We start from the raw sequence: 17,570 nt of genomic DNA on the forward strand, positions 1-17,570 counted from the left end.
GGGACGTCATTGTGACGGTGGCGGGCGGCCTGGCACGGAACGGAGGGCAGAAAGCTCACGGCTTGGTGGCTGATGAGAAGCGAGGGATGGACAAGGAGTCCCTCCGTCCCCCTTTCTCGTGCTTGGGACCATTTCGCCAAAATTTGAGGCCGCAGAGAAGGCCCCAGCGCAGGCGACGCAGCCTCCCCTCCTTTCCCGCCACAGCCAACATCTCCCCACCCTTCACCTGCTCGGCCAATGCGCATGCCCCGACTCCACCAGGCTGGGAGCCCGCCGGCCCAGCCCTACGCATGCGCAGCCTCCCTGCTGCAGGTAACCGACCAGACGAGCGTGCGCCTTCGGCCGCTGTGCGCCAGCGTTGAGGGAGGAGCCCAGGCGGGGCGGGGCTTAGGCGCCGCGCGAGCTCTCGGTGCCGCCCCAGCGTCCTCTTCGCTTTTTCTGGCGGGAACGGCGCACGCGCGCCTGGTCGTTACTCAACTGCCGTTGGTTGTTCGTCGCCTTCGGCTGTGTCCCGAGACTGGGACGTGGCCTCAGGTGAGCTCTGGCTGCGGCGAGGTTCCCCAGGGGAGCGCTGGCAGAGCCCCCGCATCATAGCGGAGGGTCCCCACCGTCAGGGCCCCCCAGACCGTGTCAGAGTCTCCTGGAAAGCCGGCCGAGTCCCCTCGGGAGTGCTGCCAGGGACCCGCCAGGAAACCTTATAAACGCCCCCGCAACCTTGTCGGAACTTTCTAGTTCTGTCGGCCTTCTCCCCCAGAGCCCGCCGGAGACCCCCTGCGGTGCTGTTACGCTCCCTCCCCAGATCCGGTCAGAGACCCCGGAAGTCCCTTCAGAGAGCCCCAGGAATCTTGTGAAACCCGCCAAGGGTCCTGTCGGGTTCCCCTCCCCAAAACCTGTCATAGACCTCGGAACTCCAGTCAGAGATCCCCAGAAATCCAGAGACCCCTGGAAATCCAGTCAGACACCCCCCCCCCCCCAGAAATCCGCTCAGAGATCCCCAGGAATCCAGAGACGCCCCTAGAAATCCAGTCAGAGATCCCCAGAAATCCAGAGACCCCTGGAAATCCAGTCAGACACCCCCCCAGAAATCTGCTCAGAGATCCCCAGAAATCCAGAGACCCTCCTAGAAATCCAGTCAGAGATCCCCAGAAATCCAGTCAGAGATCCCCAGAAATCCAGAGACCCTTGGAAATCCAGTCCTCCACCCCCTCTAGAAATCCAGTCAGAGATCTCCCAGAAATCCAGAGGCCCCTGGAAATCCAGTCAGAGATCCCCAGAAATCCAGTCAGAGATCCTCAGAAATCCAGTCAGAGACCCCCTGGAAATCCAGAGACACCCTAGAAATCCGGTCAGAGATCCCCCCAAAATCCAGAGACCCTCGTAGAACCCCAGTCGGAGTCAGCCCTCGCCCCCAGAACCCCAGCCCAGGGTCCCCGCGGAATCCCTGCCTGGGTCCTCCTCCTCCTCGGGTGTCCCCGTCAAAGAGCCCAAGGTCATCCAGCGTCCCCCTTTGTCCCCCCAGGAGTCTGGCAGGAGCTCCCCGTGCCGGTCAGCACCCCCACGGGGACCTTCCCTGTTCAGGGGCGCCTGTGCACCTTCCGGCTTGTCCAAACCCTGGAAGGGTCTCCCTTCCAACACCCCTTTTTCTAGGACGTTCTAAAAGCCACCCAGACGCGTGTGCTCCATACCCGCAGAGCCCGTCTGGCGCTGGGACAAGTGGGGGGTGGGGAGCGCTTGGTGAGGAAAGGGGGCTCAGCAGGCGGGTGGGGGACACCCAGGTCCTGGTGACCTCCATGACCCTTGGCCCCAGCGCGCCCAGCGCAGCCCCGACAGGCACCACTGTCCCGTGTGATTATGAAAAGGACTCTGGAAAGGGTCCTGGAGGGGGGACAAGAAGCCAGGTGGTCAAGCTGGTTATCACGGACAGGGCGTTGTCGGGGCACCGAGGAGGGGTCCCTAACTGCTCCAGGGACTCAGGGAGGCCTCCCAGGGGAGCTGTCCCCAGGGCGGGGGCCTCAGGTGAGGATGGTGCGCGAGTGGCCTGGGCCTGCGAGGACCATGGGAAGGTGCTGAGCTCCCATGGCCGTGACGAGGGTGGGGGACCTGGAGGTCTGCCCGTGGAAGGAAACGTGACAAAAAGAGGCAAGGAGTCGCAAGGCCCACTGTGTGCCCCGCTAGCCGGAGGGGCTGGGACTTAGTCCTGAGGGCACTAGGGAGCCATGGCAGGGCTGGGTGCAGGGAAGGAGTGGAAGCCAGCAGCTCCAGATACAGGCTGATAGGGCAAGAATGTGCGCAGCCCAGGGCGGTGGGGGAGCCCAGAGACAGCACCTTGTTCAGAAACATTGTCCCAGCGGAGGGGACATGTGGGCCAAGACGGGAAGGGCTGGTGAGGAGAGTGTCCCAGGCAGGGACCCAGAGGTGGGAACAGCCTTCGGGGACAGCGTGCAGTTCAGAGTCGCTGCAGCAGCAAGTGTGATTTGGAGTGGAGCGGCAGGTGAGGCCAGGCAGTGCAGGGCCTTCGATGCCAGGTCCAGCGTTTGGGCTGTGTCCCCAGGGTACTGGGGAGCCATGGAAGAACATGGAGCCCCGTGGGGATGGACTGGAGGGGGAGGCTGGTACAGGGGCCCAGGGGGAGGGGACGAGGCCTGACCCAGAGCTGTGGGGAAGGAGAGGAGGGGACAGGATAGAGTCATTGGGCAGGAGGCACAGAGCTGGGGACTTGACAAGCTGTGGGGAGGAGGGGAGGCGAGTGACCCCCAGCCATGGCCCCCCTTTGATCTCTCCGCCCACTCCCAGGCCCCCGTTTGCCCAGCCCACACCTCCAGTCCATAAAACAGGTCGTGGCAGGGGTGGGCAAACAGGTTCTGAGAGCCCCGCGGGGCCCGGGGCGCAGGTGGGTCCCCAGCCCTGGGTGGCTGGTCCGAGGAGGCCATTCCACTGTTGTCCTTCCAGGATCTCTTGGGGCCGCCGGGCCGGTGTCGGTCTCTCGCAGCGATGCAGGGAGGCTGCTAGGTCCGCCAGCAGCTGCGGAGCGGCGGGGGGTGGCCCATGGACCTGCCGGAGCGCCGCGCGGGTGGCGCCGCTGCGCCAAAAAGTAGGTGGCCGGGCCCCTGTTTGCCCCAGGGGAGGATGAGGAGGAAGTAGTGGGTGAGTGGGGCACCAGGCTGTGACTCGCGGACATCAGAGAGGTGGCTTGGATGGCCGAGCTTCCACGTTGGTGCAGGGTGGGAGGGAGAGAGCTGTCGCTGCTGAAGGGCCTGCTGTGCCCTCCCGTCTGCACACCTTGCCTCGTTTGCTCCAGTGAGGCCAGGGCAGCAGCCTTTGCACGCACAGTGCCCTTGCCGGGCACCTGCCCCGTGACTTGCGGCTCCGCCTCGCTTCCTTCCCATCTCTGCTTTCTAGAAAGCAGCTGTCCCGTCACACTCTCCCCTTTCCTGCCTCACTTCTCTTTGTAGCACTGATATCTGTTTGTCTGCCTGTCTGGTCTCTGTCCCCCCACTGGAGCGTGAGGTCCACAAGGCAGGGCCCTCTTGCTCACTTTGGCGTTCCCCGTCCCTAGAGCAGCGTGTCCAACAGGCCAGCCACATGTGTCATTTTACATTTTGTTAGTAGCCACATTTAAAAGAAAAAAGAAACAGGCCACATGAATGACAGTAATAGATTTATTTGACTTCATGTTTCAGAAAATGTAATGGGGAGATTCTTTTTTTCACACTAAGCCTTCAAGAGCTGGTGTGTCCTTTACTCGGACAGAGCATCTCAGGTCACACTCGCCACAGTTCATGTGCTCGAGGACCACCCGTGGCGAGGGGCTGCCCTGTTGGTTCCGCTGCCCCAGGCCAGTGCCTGACATGGAATAGGAGCTCACTCACTGTCTTGAATGAGTGGAGGGACGTGGGCCAAATGGGCCTGAAAGCGGCTTTGGGAGGCAGGTGATGGGCCGCCCTCTCTGAAACTCGTCTCAGTGGGAGGGCCCAGGGTGACGGGAGGAGGCTCCCCCCAGGGCAGAGGCAGGGCGCCTGTCTTGAGGCTCCCAGCGTCCAGCAGCAGAGCCTGCATCTTTTCTCAAGGCCTCAGGAAGCTTTCCAGAGGGGAAGGTAGCAGGCAGACACCTGGCTGAGGGACCCCGAGGGCAGGCTGGTCGAGTGACCGACCGCCAAACTTCGCCGGCGCCAGCAGAGGGCGTGCGGCCACCGAGGAAGCCTGGGCAAGGGCTGAGCGGCTTTGGGAGACTCCTGCAGGAAAGGGAGGGACACACCCAGGAGAGATGGAGACAGGAACGCAGGTGGGGAATGAGACAGGCAGCGGAGGAAGGAGAGCGAAAGCTCGGGAAACGGAGGGTTTCTGAGGTACAGGAAGAGAAGCCCAGAGACGGAAACTCAGGGAAGAAAACAGGGCGAAGGACGTGCAGACCGAGAGGCAGGACTCAGGGGAGAGAGATGGGGAGGAAGATGGAGAGAAAGAGCCCGAGAGAAAGCTAGAGAAGGGCAGGAACAGAGACACACAGGGAAATAGAGACACTGAGGAAGGAAGTGAAGGAAAGAGAACAGGAGGGAAGCAGAGTGGCATCTTCCTGAGGGCCCCGGGAAGGGACCGTAGACTCATGCAGATCCTCAGAGCCCCAGACATCTGGAGCCAGACAGTCCCGGGTTGCCTCTGCCTGGCTCGCCCTGGCTGAGTGGGACCCTGGATGAGTGACCTCGCTGGGCCTCGGGGTCCTCCTCCGTTACATGGGGAGCACGGCGAGGAGGAAGCACGGGCCCTGCCGTCTCCCCTAATGTGGGTCCCGCTCCTTCCCTGGGGACGCAGCTCAAACCCGAGGGCCCTGAGGTCAGCTCACTACAAAGAACCCTTGAAGAGTTAGAGGGCTGAGAATGGGCACTCTGGGTGGAACACATGGCCTCGGGCAAGTTCCTGACTTCTCTGTGCCTAAGTATCCTCATCCATAAAGTGGGGTGAATAATACAGCCACGTGATCCACGCAAAACGCTTAGAAGAGGCCTGGCGCCTATTAAATGCCAAGTAAATGTTCCATTCTTTTTTTTTTTCCTCCCGAAAGCCCCGGTACATAGTTGTGAGTCCTAGTTGTAAGTCCTTCTAGTACTTCTATGTGGGACGCTGCCACAGCATGGCTTGATGAGTGGTGCTACGTCCGCACCCAGGATCTGAACTGGCGAGCCCTGGGCCCCCGAAGTGGAACGCATGAACCCAACCACTCAGCCACAGGGCCGGCCCCTGATGTTCCAGTCTGTTATTAAGCTCCTAACACATGCCAGGCTCTCTGGCCCGAGCCTTTCCAGATTTTCTCTCATTTCTTCTCTAGGAGGGAGGTAACACCATCCCCGTTTTCCAAAGGAAGAAACTAAGGCTCAGAGAGGCTGAGTCCCTTCCTGGGTTGCCCCCTGGGTCTCCCAGACTCTGCATGCTGTGCTTGGTCTGCTGCTATACCCAGCTGTCCAAGGGCAGGGTGGGGAGCCTTGAAGGTCCCTTCCAGCCCCAGGGAAGAGGCTGGGCTGGTCCAGTGGCTCCTGGAGTAGAGGATCTCCTCCTATAGCTTGCAGCATCTATTGAGTGCCTACTATATGCAGGCTCTGTGGATACAGCAGTGGACAAACAGACCCTGGGAGATTCACGTGTGTGTGTGTGTATGGGCTCTTCACGTACACAGACCTAACCCAGCCTTGGGGAGGGTGATCACTCTCCCCACCCATTTTACTGGTGGGGAAGCTGAGGCTCCAAAAGGAGAAGCAGCTTGCCCACAACCGTGCAGCTGGGCTGTGAGCCCGTGTCAGCCTGACTCTATGAAACTCCAGCTCCTAACCACTCCCCCGCCGCCCACCCTGCCAGAATCGCCATCCCCTGGCTGTGGGCTCAGATGATGCCAGCCTCCCCTGGAGGATTTGGGGATTCGGAGAGGAGAGAGATCTGCCGGGCAGGGTGGGAGACCGGAGATGCGGCTGGCAGGATCGATCCAGGCTGCCCTCGAGTTATTGGATTGTTCCTGGCTCCTGGGCCCCCCTTCACCCTCCACTGCTCCCAGAATCCTCTCTTCCTTGCCCTCCCCTGCCTCCAGCCCCCTCCCAGCAGAGCCTTCGAGGCAGGGAAGGAGAGGAGGGAGGAGCAATCTCGGAGCATCCCTTCGTTCCGTTATCTGGGCTCCTGAGCAGATTGGACACAAAAAATTAAACAGCAGGGGGCACTTCCTGGCCTGAAAGATGGGGCCCACATCCCCCTGTGTGTGGGGGTGGGGTGACTCAAAGACTCTCACATTGCTGCCCCAACCCTGAGCTTCCTGCTGTTCCCCACCAGCCCACTCCAGGCAGCCTGGAATGAATGCCCTCCCCTCTGCGGAGCCCAGGACCTGGCTCACTCCTCCTCTCTCCTCATCCCCTCCTCACCGTGGGCTGGCCCTCTGTCTCCTCAGTGTACCTCTGGGACCGGCCCGAGGAGGGGAGCCTGGGGGCGCTGCTCAGCTTAGAGGAGCAAGTACTCAACTCCACGTTTGAAGCCTGTGACCCCCAGAGGACAGGTGGGAGGGGCGAGGCGGGGTGGAGAGCACGGGCCTGGGAGAGATGGGGAATAATTTGAGACAGAGACTGGCGTGGGAACTGGGGAGCCACAGAGAGAGGGATGGGCTCAGGCCCCGTCTTGAGGGTCCTGCAGGACAAAGTGGGTGACTGTGGGAAGCTTCAGGAGGAAAGTGGATAAGCGGATAGAGGCCCTTCAGGACAAGGACAGTTGGGGGAAGGAAAACTTGGGGGACATTAACCGGAGAGGGTGGGATTTTGGGGCCTGGGAGAGAGAGAGAGGGCCGCCACTGTGGTCCTCTTTGGTCCGCCCTGTGAGTGGGGAAGGCTGGGCCCCATTTCCAAGTGAAAAAGTTGACTCAAAGGAGGGGAAAGGAGTTGTCCAAGGGGTCTTGGCCAGACTGGTACAGGGGTGCCACCAGCCCAGCCAGTGATGTCCTGCTTCTAAGCCATCACCTGTCCCCACCCCCCACCTGACCCAGACTCCCTCACGGCATGCCCTCTCCCCAGGCACTGTGGCTGTGACCCACGTACTAGCCTACCTGGAGGCTGTGACAGGACGGGGCTCCCAGGATGCACGCCTCCAAACACTGGCCTGCAGCCTGGACCCCAACGGGGAGGGCCCTCAGGCCACCGTGGATTTGGACACCTTCCTGGTCGTCATGCGGGACTGGATCGCTGCCTGTCAGCTGGATGAGTGGGTCCTTGTACCTCCACCCTCCCCTGGGAAGTCCTTCCTAAGATCTAACCTCATACCTGCTTGCTGCAGACAGCACCCTTTAGGCACAGGGACCTCGTGTGGTTGGAAGGAGACTGAGGAGGAGAGAAAAGTAAAGAGATGGGGGGCGTGTCTGAGGACAAATTGCCTGCAATGAGGAGGCAGAGGGGGTCTAGGAGGCAGAAATAAAAGGGGCTGGACGGAGGAGAAGGGGAAGTTTTGGGGCCGGACAGAGGCCCTCCCCGTCCATTCTCCAAACCCAGTCCTTGCCCCTCCTGCTTCGCTGCCATCTGCCCCCGGCACTTGCCATCTGGCCTCACCTTCCTCCCCACGGTGCTCACTCTCACCTGACCCGACCCCTCCTCCCGCCACCAGCCATCCTCCTGCTGCTGGTGGCAGGTCAGGATTGTGGGGTGGCTGCAGGGGGCTCTAAGCCTCATCCCTTTGATACAGGGGATTAGAGCTGGAAGAGGAGACGGCCTTGGAGGGGGCCCTGACCTCCCGGCAGCTGCCATCTGGTGAGACTGCTATATATAGAGTGAAGCAGGCGGGCCCAGGGGCAGAGGGGGACTTCCCACCCGGGGACAGAGCAGGGGACAGGGTGGGGCCCGGAGACCTTTGCTGGAAGCTGGAGCTGAGTTTGGCTTTCTAGGCTCCTCCGTGACTGCTTCCCCACCTTCCCTGGGCTTTGGGGAGGTTTTCCCCTGACTGGTTGTTTCCCTCTCCTCCCAACCCCAGCCCTATTTCAGAGGTGACAGGGCCCCTCCTGCCTGTCATCGTCATCCCGGCCATGGGGCCAGCCCCTCCCTCCTCTCTAGTCCTGCAGTCACAGTCCCTCTGGCCTTGCTCTTCCTCCAACGTGTCGCACACCTGCCCACCACCCGCCTGGGCCCTGGCGCTGCCTGTTTTCCGGGCCGAAACTTTCCAGCCTCCCCTCAGCCCTCCCACCTCGGGGATGGCCCAGGCCCGGGTCTCTTACCCTCCAGCCAGCTCCTGCACAGCCCTTCCTTCCCTCTGTGGAAATCTGCCATCTCACTAGTTACCTGCCCTGCTGTTGGTCGGCTGCTTTGCTCTCTGTGATGTCCCAGGACCTCACACACAGGAGGGGCTCCCTAAAAATGTGCTTGTGTTACACCTCTCTAGCCTTACAAAAACAAAACAAAAGCCAAAAAATACAGCTTTCTTGACATTTTCTTGACCCTCCTCCAACCAGCCTTGGGGGCCAGGGGAGGGCTGTGAGCAGGGGAGGGGCAAGCCAGCTCCAGATGAGCAAAGACCCCTTTGGGGCTGAGTTGGGGAAGGATGGGAGGGAGAGGCTGGTGGAGGGGCAGGGGACCATAGTGAGGGTCCAGTGGGGGAGGGCGAGGCCTGGGCCAGGACGGGGCGAGAGGACAGAGAGGCAGGCGGAGCAGAGAGAGTCAGAGAAGGGGGGACAGGGCCTGGGCTCTGGTAGACGGGGTGAGGAGGGGCGAGGGAGCCGGGACAGCCCAGGGGCTGGGGTTGGGGGGCACTGGGAGGAGGGACAGGTTTGAGGGCAGTTGAGGTGCTGCCCGGTGTTGGGCATGATGAACACGAGCAGCTGGGGGCTCTGGGGAGATCTAGTCTGAGCTCAAGGTACAGGTGAGCAAGAGGACTTTCTGCTGGTGGTGTAATTGCAGCCGCAGGAGCAGATGAGGTCCCCAGAGCAAGTGTGAGGGTGGAGGCCAGAGTCATGGGGCACCCTGACATCTAAGGTCACCAGAGAGCCCACACTCTCTCTCTCTCTCCCTCCAGGATGCCCAGAAGCTGAGGAGCCAGCCAACCTGGAGAGCTTCGGTGGCGAAGACCCCAGACCTGAGCTGTACCTATCCTCAGCCCCCCCTCCCCCGCCCCATGCCCTCCAGCCTGCCCAGGGCCTGCTGTGGGGCTTGGGGTCCTTTGGGAGTGGGTGAGGGACAGGGGCTGTGCTGACAGCTCAGAGAGAGCAGGGCAGTCTCTCTCCTGTTCCTCTTTCTCCAGAAGAGCCATATCTCCCCCTACTACCACCACCACCACCACCTGGGAGAGGTAGATGGTGCTGTGGGCGGTGACCTCGCCCTTCACTGCCCCCAGGCCCGCCACGGCTGACCTGCTGAGCAGCCTGGAGGACCTGGAGCTCAGCAACCGCCGGCTGGCCGGGGAGAACGCCAAACTGCAGCGCAGCGTGGAGACGGCTGAGGAGGGGTCCGCGCGCCTCGGGGAGGAGATCGTGGCCCTGCGCAAGCAGCTTCGCAGGTGGGCCGGCGCCACGTCCACCCTCCTGGTGGCCTGTGTCCCTCCTGCCCCTAGCCCCAGGCTCGCTCTGCGCTCTCTCTCTGCGCCGCCTGCTCCGTGTCTTTGACCCTGCATGTGTCCCCTTCTTCTTTTCCCCTGTCTGGCTGTTCTCTCTCTCTCTGGCGTCCCCTGGTTCTGGTCTCTCAGCCTCTAGGGTTCAGACTTCTCTCTCCGCTCTTGTTCTTCTCTCTCTGGTTCTCCACGTCAGCGGACTGCTCCTTTCCCCGTGCTCTGTCTTTCTCATGTCTGTCATGTTCCTCCTGTTTTAGTCTCCCACTCTGTCTGGGTCTCTGTCCCACCCCCTTAGGCTTTTAGGTAGAAGCTGGGTCTCCGCCCCCCACACGCGGTTCTTTTCCCCGTTTTCTCTGTGGGTCTCCATCCCCGTCTCTGGTGATTTCTCTGTTGTTTCTGTCTCTCTGAGGGGACCTATCTCTGTGATCTCTGCCTTCCTCTCTCTCGTGTGGCCCACCTGCCCCACACCCCACTCAGTACCCAGCAGGCTCTGCAGTTTGCCAAGGCCGTGGATGAGGAGCTGGAGGACCTGAAGACTCTGGCCAAGAGCCTGGAGGAACAGAATCGCAGCCTCCTGGCCCAGGCCCGGCAGACGGTGGGTCCTGGACAAGGGGCACAAAGGCGCCTCTTTCTTCCCCCTGTCTTGGAGTCTGAGCATCAGAGCCTGACTGTGGAGTGGGAAGGGGCAGCGGGCACCCCGGCCTTCTCCCTCACTCCAAGTCTTGCTCACCCCAGACTTGGGGGCCAGATCTAATTGCCATCCCTCTGGTGGTGACAACAGGGACAGCAGGAGCCATCAGGGCTCCCCAGGCCATTTCCCCAACCCTGCTCCTCAATGACCCAGGCCCAAGTTGCATTCCCAGGGGTGAGAGAAGGGCAATATGGGGGCAAGGAGACAGGAAAAAAAGCCTTTGTCATCTCTCTGGGGTCACTCAGGAAAAGGAGCAGCAGCACCTGGTGGCCGAGGTGGAGACTCTGCAGGAGGAGGTGAGCTGAGGCCCAGCGCCCCCCTCCACCCTTTCCCCAGTGCTCGGGATCTTCCTACCCTCCCCACTGCTGCCCTAAACACCGCCAGCAGCCTGCCGCCGGCACCCTTCACTGTGCTGAGGGAGACCCCCGAATCCCAGTAATGTGTGAATGTCCCTGAAGGTCACATCGCTGCACGTGAGGACTGCCAGAGTTGGTCAGAGTGTGGGGCGTGGGGCGGACTGCCTGGGTTCATGCTGAGGCTGCCTGTATAAGCATCGGCCGGTCTGTCCCCTCTCTGTGCCTCAGTGTCTCCACCTGCAAAATGGGCAGAATAATAGAATCTTCCTCGTTGGGTTGTGTGAAATTTAAACAAGAAGATGCTTGTAAAGGCACCAGGCAGGCTGCGTGGGAAGTGCTTACTAAAAATTAGCTAGTGTTCTTCATATATTGGTATTTCTTCCTGGGGGAAAGAACGCAGGCCTTGAAGTCAGCCCTGAGTTCAAATCCTGTCTCTGCCACTTAGGCGACAGACAACCTCTAGTCGTGTGACTTCTCCCTGTGGAGTCTTAGTTTTATTCACCAAGAACGGGGGAGAAGGGTGTCTGTTCAACAGGGTTGTTGTGAGAATTAAATGACAGCTTTTAGCCCAGGGCCCAGCACATAGTATGAACAGGCCCAGTTCAACCTCATGTCTGATTCAGGCCCCATTCCAAGACAGAAGACGTCATCTTACGTAATTCGGGGTCCCCTTAGTGCTTTTAGGTGGAAAGTCACCGCCCTCACAAGGTGGCATCTAAGTTGCTGGAGACCACGCACCCTGCAGTGCTCCAGGAGGCGGCAGTCCTCACTCAACGTCTGTTTTCTCTGCTGGTCACGAGATTGATGTTCGTTGTCCCATCTGGTCCTCAGCCTTAGTCACCGCTTCATGCTGGCATCCACTGGGAGGCTGGCATTGCCTTCTGGTCTCTGGACATACAGTCCTTGCTGCATCTGCTGATGGTGGCCTTCATCCGAACCCCACACGGGAGCCGCTGGGACTCGCTCAGCCACTTTCACACGCTTCTGGGGGCACAGAGGATGTTTAGCTGCTTTCCTGTGAGTCTTTGTGGCCACAGGGACCTCACTGAGCCCTCTCTGCTTCGGCTCCTCACAAGCCATCTCTGTTCTATTATTCGCACAACTTGTTAGATGAGACTGAGCTGGGAAACACCTCTCAGGTTCCCAGACGTCTTGGGGGTTCCGTGGTTCAGCAGCCTCCATCCTCTGCACCCCTCGCAGCTCTGTTGCTCTCTTCTTTGACTCTCCTACGCCCCTCATCAGTCCAGGCAGTGGTGCTAATGCTACCTGCGCCCCCCAAATCTCTTTGTCCTGCATCTGTGCTATGGCTTTGACATTTAAATCCCCACATTTTCCACTGTTGTTCTCTGGCTCTTCCGTGAAAATCCCCTTCCTTGGGGCAGTAGGAATCTCGCCGCAGGATGGCTGCCACAGTGTGAGGCATGGAGTGCAGACAGGATGTGACTGTGTCTTCTAGAACATCTCTTTTTGAGAACAAGGAAAAGCTTTTCCAGGAGCACCCCCACTCCACCTCCTACCCCGGCGGACCTGTCTTTACTTCTCACTGGCCGGAACTGGGTCACAGGACACCCCCTGCTGCAAGGGAGGCTGGGAGAATATCTGACGTTCCTCAGCTCTGGAGTGGGAGACGAACAAGTGAGATGGTGTGAGGATGGCTCCTGGCTTAGCTAACCAGTGGGGTCTCCTTTATCTGCCGGGGTTTTCATCTTGCTTAACCCCAGGGCTGAGCCTGGGCCAGGCCTGCCCCGGGGGAGCATGGACCCCCCAACAAACAGAAGAAGGAATAAACAGGGGGATTGGCAGCCAGCAGTCTCGTCCTCCTCCCGGCCCAGGCCTGCTGCCAGGTCAAGTGCCTTGAGCAGCGCCTGGGACATCCTAGGCGCTCGATAAGCTGGAGCTATTCTTGGTTGCCTCCCCTGCACCTTTCCCCTCCTGCAGCTGCCTTTAGAGCATCTATAGATCGAGTTCTCAAGTTACAGTAGAATAATGCTGGAGTAAGGAGCACTCAGACACTCAGCTTTCCTACAGAGAACCTGCGCAGCGAGCGGGCTCGGGTTACTGCAGAAGAAGGCAGGAGCGGCTGAGTAACCAGGTTCCCTGCCGGGTGGCCCAGGATCCAGCCTGCAAATCCCGACCAGGTGGACAGATGTTGACACAGCATTCCTGGCTCGTCCTTCCTCCGCCCTTCACCTGGCAGCCCAGGCCCCGCTGAGACCGAGAGAGAGGGAGGGCAGCTGGTGGAGGACTTGGAGCTGAGCAGGGCTGGAGAGGGAGGAGCTGGTCTCTGTATCCCCACGACGCCAGGAGGAGGGGTGTGGCAGAGCGAAGTCAGACTGCCTCCATGCCCTGAAATGCTGGGCCCCCCTCACATCAAAACTCAGTGCAGCTTACTAGGTTTTGGTGTCTGGAAACTCTAGACTGGAATTTTGGCCGTTTTATTCTTGGGTCCCATTTCATGGCTGGTGTGGTCTGTCCTCTCCTGACGCCCTTGTTTTCCCAGATAACCCTCCTCACCCTTGGGGACTCAGCCCCCCGCACTGCCTCCTCAGGAAGCCCCTCATCTGAGCTCCCTCAGGGCCCAGGCCTAGGCCTCACCAGAGCCCGCCTCACACGTTGTTATCATCAATTTCTGTGTTGGGCTCCACCTCTAGTGATGAGCTACTTGAGGCAACGGACGAAGCTGGTTCCCCATTCTCACCCAGGGCTGCGTCCGGCTCAGAGGAGAGTCTGGGGCTTATAAGCACAGAATTTGGAATCAGATTTGGGTTTGAATCCACTCACCATGTGACCTTGGCCAAGTTTCTCAGCCCCTTCACTCCTCAATTTCCTCTGTTAAATTGGGGATGATGACAACAGAAACATTAATAGCTGGGACAGCCAGACATTACATTCTTCCTGAATGGCACCGTAGGATGTGTACAGCAGCACCCATGCAATCTTCCTGCCAAAAACTGAACAGAGTCCGGACAAGGCCCTGGATCCACCACCAGTTCACAGGAGATGAGGAGGGAGGAACGTAGTGAACATCCTGCATGGGGAATGAAAACGCAGTCTACCACATCCAGACGTGCCAGTTCTGCAGGACAAATAACCTGATTCCTTCCACAAATGAAGGGCCCAGAAAAGTGCCAGGATGGGAGGGGGAGCACTGTGATGAAAAAAAATGAGGCATTTCAACCAGAAGCCATGGTGGACCTTGTTTGGGTCTTCATTCATGAACAAACTAAATGTGGAAAGACGCTCATGAGAGAACCAAAACGATAAAAGAGCACAACTTTGGTGTGAGGTGATACTAAGAAATTGTGACTAATTTTGTGAAGAGTGGTAGTGATATTGTGGTTTTGCTAAAGGAAAAACTCCACAGGTAGGAGATTAAGATGGTGGAGTAGTTACAGATGAAATAATGTGATTCCTTTAAAATGATCTGGTTAAGGGGGCTGGCCCGGTGGCATAGTGGTTAAGTTCACGCACTCAACTTTGGCTGCATGGGGTTCGCAGCTTCGGATCCCAGGCCTGGACCTAGCACCACTCGTCAAGCCATGCTGTGGCGGCATCCCACATAAAACAGAGGAAGATGGGCACAGATGTTAGCTCAGGGCCAATCTTCCTCACAAAAAACAAATAATAATGATCTGGTTAAACAAAACAAAAGACCTGGAGGATAAAGAGGAAACAAACTGAGAAACTGTATAATGACTGAAGCTGGGTGATGAGTAATGGGAGTTCATTATACTGTTTTTACTTTTGTTTGTGTTAAAGAATTCATAATACCAAGTTTTAAAAATACTTTTTTAATATCACATTTACTGAACTTTGATATAAGCCAGGCACTGTCCTGAAAGCTTTGTGCTCCTTAATGTACATTAACATGTATTTGCATGAATTGCCACCTGTGTGACCTGGGGCTAGTTGCTCAACCTTTCAGTGCCTGAGTTGTCTTTATCTTTTAAGTAGGGGCTAAGAAATGAGTTAAGACAAGCAAAGGACTCGGTAAATGTTAGCAATTATATTAGCTCACTTAATCTGCACAGCAACCCTGTGAGGTAGGTCTCCTCTTCTCTCCATTTTTACGTACGGGGCCGGGCTGATGCACAGAGAAATCCAAGCTGAGGTCCCGTAGGATGGTTGGAGGGATAAAATGGGCTAAAACACATAAGGGCCCTGCGTGAGGCCTGATGCACATCAAGTGTTGGACAAATGTCAGCTCTGAGTAGTAACATGGCCATTTGCTGCAGAGGACATACCCAGACCTTCCTTCTTCCAGAACGGGAAGCTACTGGCCCAGCGGGATGAGGTGAAAAGGAGGAGCGAGGAGCTGGCCACAGAGAAGGATGCATTGAAGGTGCCACCCCTCCCTCGAGCTTTGACAACTTCCCCCCACCCCGGGCCCATTTTTACCATCTCCAGTTTCAGCCCCTGGGGCCCGGTGAGAGCAGGGGACTTCCCTCAAGCCGTCAGGCTCCCAGGGCGCCAACAGCTCAGCTCAGATCCCTCCAGCTGTGGCTGATGTCCAGAGGCTTTGAGGGCGCTTGAGGAGAGGCGCTGGGGAGTACAGGGCGGGCCTGGGAGGGCAGGCCGGCTGAGGCAAGTCCTGGGAGGACGGACAGATAGACAGGCTCCTTCCTTGGCAGCGACAGCTCTATGAATGTGAACGCCTCATCTGCCAAAGAGACGCCATCCTCTCCGAGGTGAGGGGGCTGCGGGGAGACGTTTGCTTCCGTGCGCACCTGCCCGTCTCCTGCCCCAGCCTGGAAAGGGAAGTCCCGTGCGTGCAGCTCTAATCCCTGGATAAGCTGGAAACTGGCTGTGGGCTTCCAGATCCTGCAGGGTCACACTCGTGACCCCAGGGAAGCCCTCTGACCTCTCCCTCAGGTCCTAGCTCTTCCCCCAAGCTAACCCTGCCAGTCCCGTCCTCCCCCCACCGCAGTGTCTTTCGGGGGCTGGGCCCAGTCTCATTCAGCTTTGGGCTTTCCCAGCGCACTCGCCACGCGGAGAGTCTGGCCAAGACCGTGGAAGAGTACAGAACCACAACCCAGGTAACCAGGCCACCCACCCACCCACCTGCAGTGGCCCTCCGCCTGGCCCCACTCTCGCCACTTCTCTTTTGCCGTCTCCAGGATTTACTGCTCTTTCTGTCTCTGTCGATATTTTTCCGAGTCTCCTCTTCTTGTTTCTTCTGTCTCTACTGTGTGACTCCGTCTCTCCCTCTCTGTTGCCATCTCTCTCTTCCTTTTCACTTTCCCTCAATTCCTTCCTTTCTCTCTCTCACTCTGTGTATCTCCATCTTCCGTCTAGTTTCATTCTCTGTGGTGTCTTTTTTTAAAAGATTTTATTTTTCCTTTTGCTCCCCAAAGCCCCCCAGTACATAGTTGTATATTTTTTTTAGTTGTGGGTCCTTCTAGTTGTGGCATGTGGGATGCCACCTCAGCATGGCTTGATGAGCAGTACCATGTCTGCGCCCAGGATCCGAACCGGAGACACTGGGCTGCCAAAGCAGAGCGCAAACTTAACCACTCGGCCATGGGGCCAGCCCCTGTCCCTGGTCTTTATGAGTCTCTTACACCCTGTATGTCTCTTGCCTCTCTGTGAATCTCTTTCCCTCAGTGTTTCTTGTTCCATGTGTCTCCCTCTCTGCCTTCCTTTTCGTAATTTTCCTGGCTAGTAGATTATCTTCTGGTTCCTGTTGCTCTGTGTCTCCTTTTGGCTTCTTAAGTTTCTATTACTCTTTCTTCCCCTTGTCCCTTGGCAGTGTGTGTCCAGAGGAGCCTAAAGAATTCAGGGGAGTGGAATTGACCTTGGAAGAGGTTGGAGATGGGGAAGAACAGAGAGCTAGGGGTCCCCTACTCCTCCTTTGCAGGAACTGAGGCTAGAAATATCACACTTGGAGGAGCAGCTGAGTGAGACCCATGAGGGGCTGGATGAGTGAGTTGGAACGTCCGGGAGTGGAGGAGGCAGGAGGGGAGCCCAAGGGCAGGGACCCCCAGCCTCTAGCTCTAAGGTGGGTGGGGCAGCCACTCCAGCGCAGGCTGACTAACAGGTGCCAGACGAGCACAGAGGCAGCCTTCTCCCTCCTGACTGTGTGGCCAGGGTACCTGAAGGGGCTCAGGTGAGAAGAGTGGACTGGACCAGGCTGCTGCCCCTGTCACTGGGTGTGGAGATTGAAGCCATTCAGCAGGTGGGCCTGGCACCCTCAGAACACCCTAACCCACCACCAGCTGCCAGTCTAGCCCAGCACTGATTCTCACCCTACTCCATTCTCCCCGAGGACCATCTCAATCCTTAACCTCATCCCAAACCCAGTCCTTTGTCCTGGCACCAAACCTTCTGGGTCCTGCCTCCACCCCCTCCCAGCCCTGCCTCACACCAGCTCCCTCCACCTCCCATCCCCACACCTCAGCCCACCTCCATCCCCATTCCTGACCTGTCTCCTGCCTTCCTCTGGCCCTCCCTGATCTCAGAAACAACTTCTCCTCTCCCAGAAACAAGAAGTGGCAGCCACCGAGCTCTCCAGCCCTCTGTGTGGAGTGTGGCAGTGGAAGGAGGTCATCAGTGAGACCAATGAGGAAGCTGAGTTTCCACTTGAAGCCCCAACAAGGAGACAGGTGAGCACAGGAGAGGCTCTGAGACCACTGGAACCCAGGAGCTTGGAAAGGGGCCTGGGACCCATGTGCCTTCGCTGGTCCCCTCTCAATAGGCAGAGTTAACTCAGGGCCCGCTGGGTATGGACACAGAGCCCAAGCCAGACAGGACACCATCCCTGCCCTCTGGGAACTGGCCTGCTAGTGTGGTAGACAACAGGAAACAAGGCAAACACAAATTGCATTGTGGTTGTTACTGTTGCTCAGAAAACTCTGTCAGGAGTCACCTTCTTTAAAATAAGAGGGAAAGCATAAGTTCATTGTTCTTCCTAACCCATAAAGATAAATTAAGCATTTACTTTTTGAACACAAGGCACGTCCAAGAAAAGTTTAGCAAGC

The 17,570-nt window shown here is 58.3% G+C and overlaps 1 protein-coding gene across 11 annotated transcripts in view; it reads left to right on the forward strand.

Annotated features, from left to right (window-relative positions):
- Positions 1-17,570, forward strand: part of KASH5 (KASH domain containing 5) — a 27,083-nt gene continuing 9,513 nt past the window's right edge. For 3 of the 11 annotated variants that reach the window (XM_070224724.1, XM_070224725.1, XM_070224727.1), the window contains exons 1-15: positions 1-534; positions 2,950-3,091; positions 6,422-6,526; positions 7,035-7,221; positions 7,696-7,760; positions 9,016-9,082; positions 9,334-9,495; positions 10,024-10,141; positions 10,483-10,533; positions 14,858-14,935; positions 15,225-15,281; positions 15,570-15,629; positions 16,451-16,515; positions 16,681-16,768; positions 17,073-17,195. In XM_070224724.1, the coding sequence (XP_070080825.1) occupies positions 3,046-3,091; positions 6,422-6,526; positions 7,035-7,221; positions 7,696-7,760; positions 9,016-9,082; positions 9,334-9,495; positions 10,024-10,141; positions 10,483-10,533; positions 14,858-14,935; positions 15,225-15,281; positions 15,570-15,629; positions 16,451-16,515; positions 16,681-16,768; positions 17,073-17,195 (1,272 nt within the window). In that variant the 5' untranslated portion in view covers positions 1-534; positions 2,950-3,045. The remainder of the gene's footprint in view (positions 535-2,949; positions 3,092-6,421; positions 6,527-7,034; positions 7,222-7,695; positions 7,761-9,015; positions 9,083-9,333; positions 9,496-10,023; positions 10,142-10,482; positions 10,534-14,857; positions 14,936-15,224; positions 15,282-15,569; positions 15,630-16,450; positions 16,516-16,680; positions 16,769-17,072; positions 17,196-17,570) is intronic. The other 8 variants (XM_070224730.1, XM_070224728.1, XM_070224729.1 and 5 more) reach the window with 4 other exon arrangements.

This window comes from Equus caballus, chromosome 10, assembly GCF_041296265.1.
Source record: "Equus caballus isolate H_3958 breed thoroughbred chromosome 10, TB-T2T, whole genome shotgun sequence".
Taxonomy (NCBI): domain Eukaryota; kingdom Metazoa; phylum Chordata; class Mammalia; order Perissodactyla; family Equidae; genus Equus; species Equus caballus.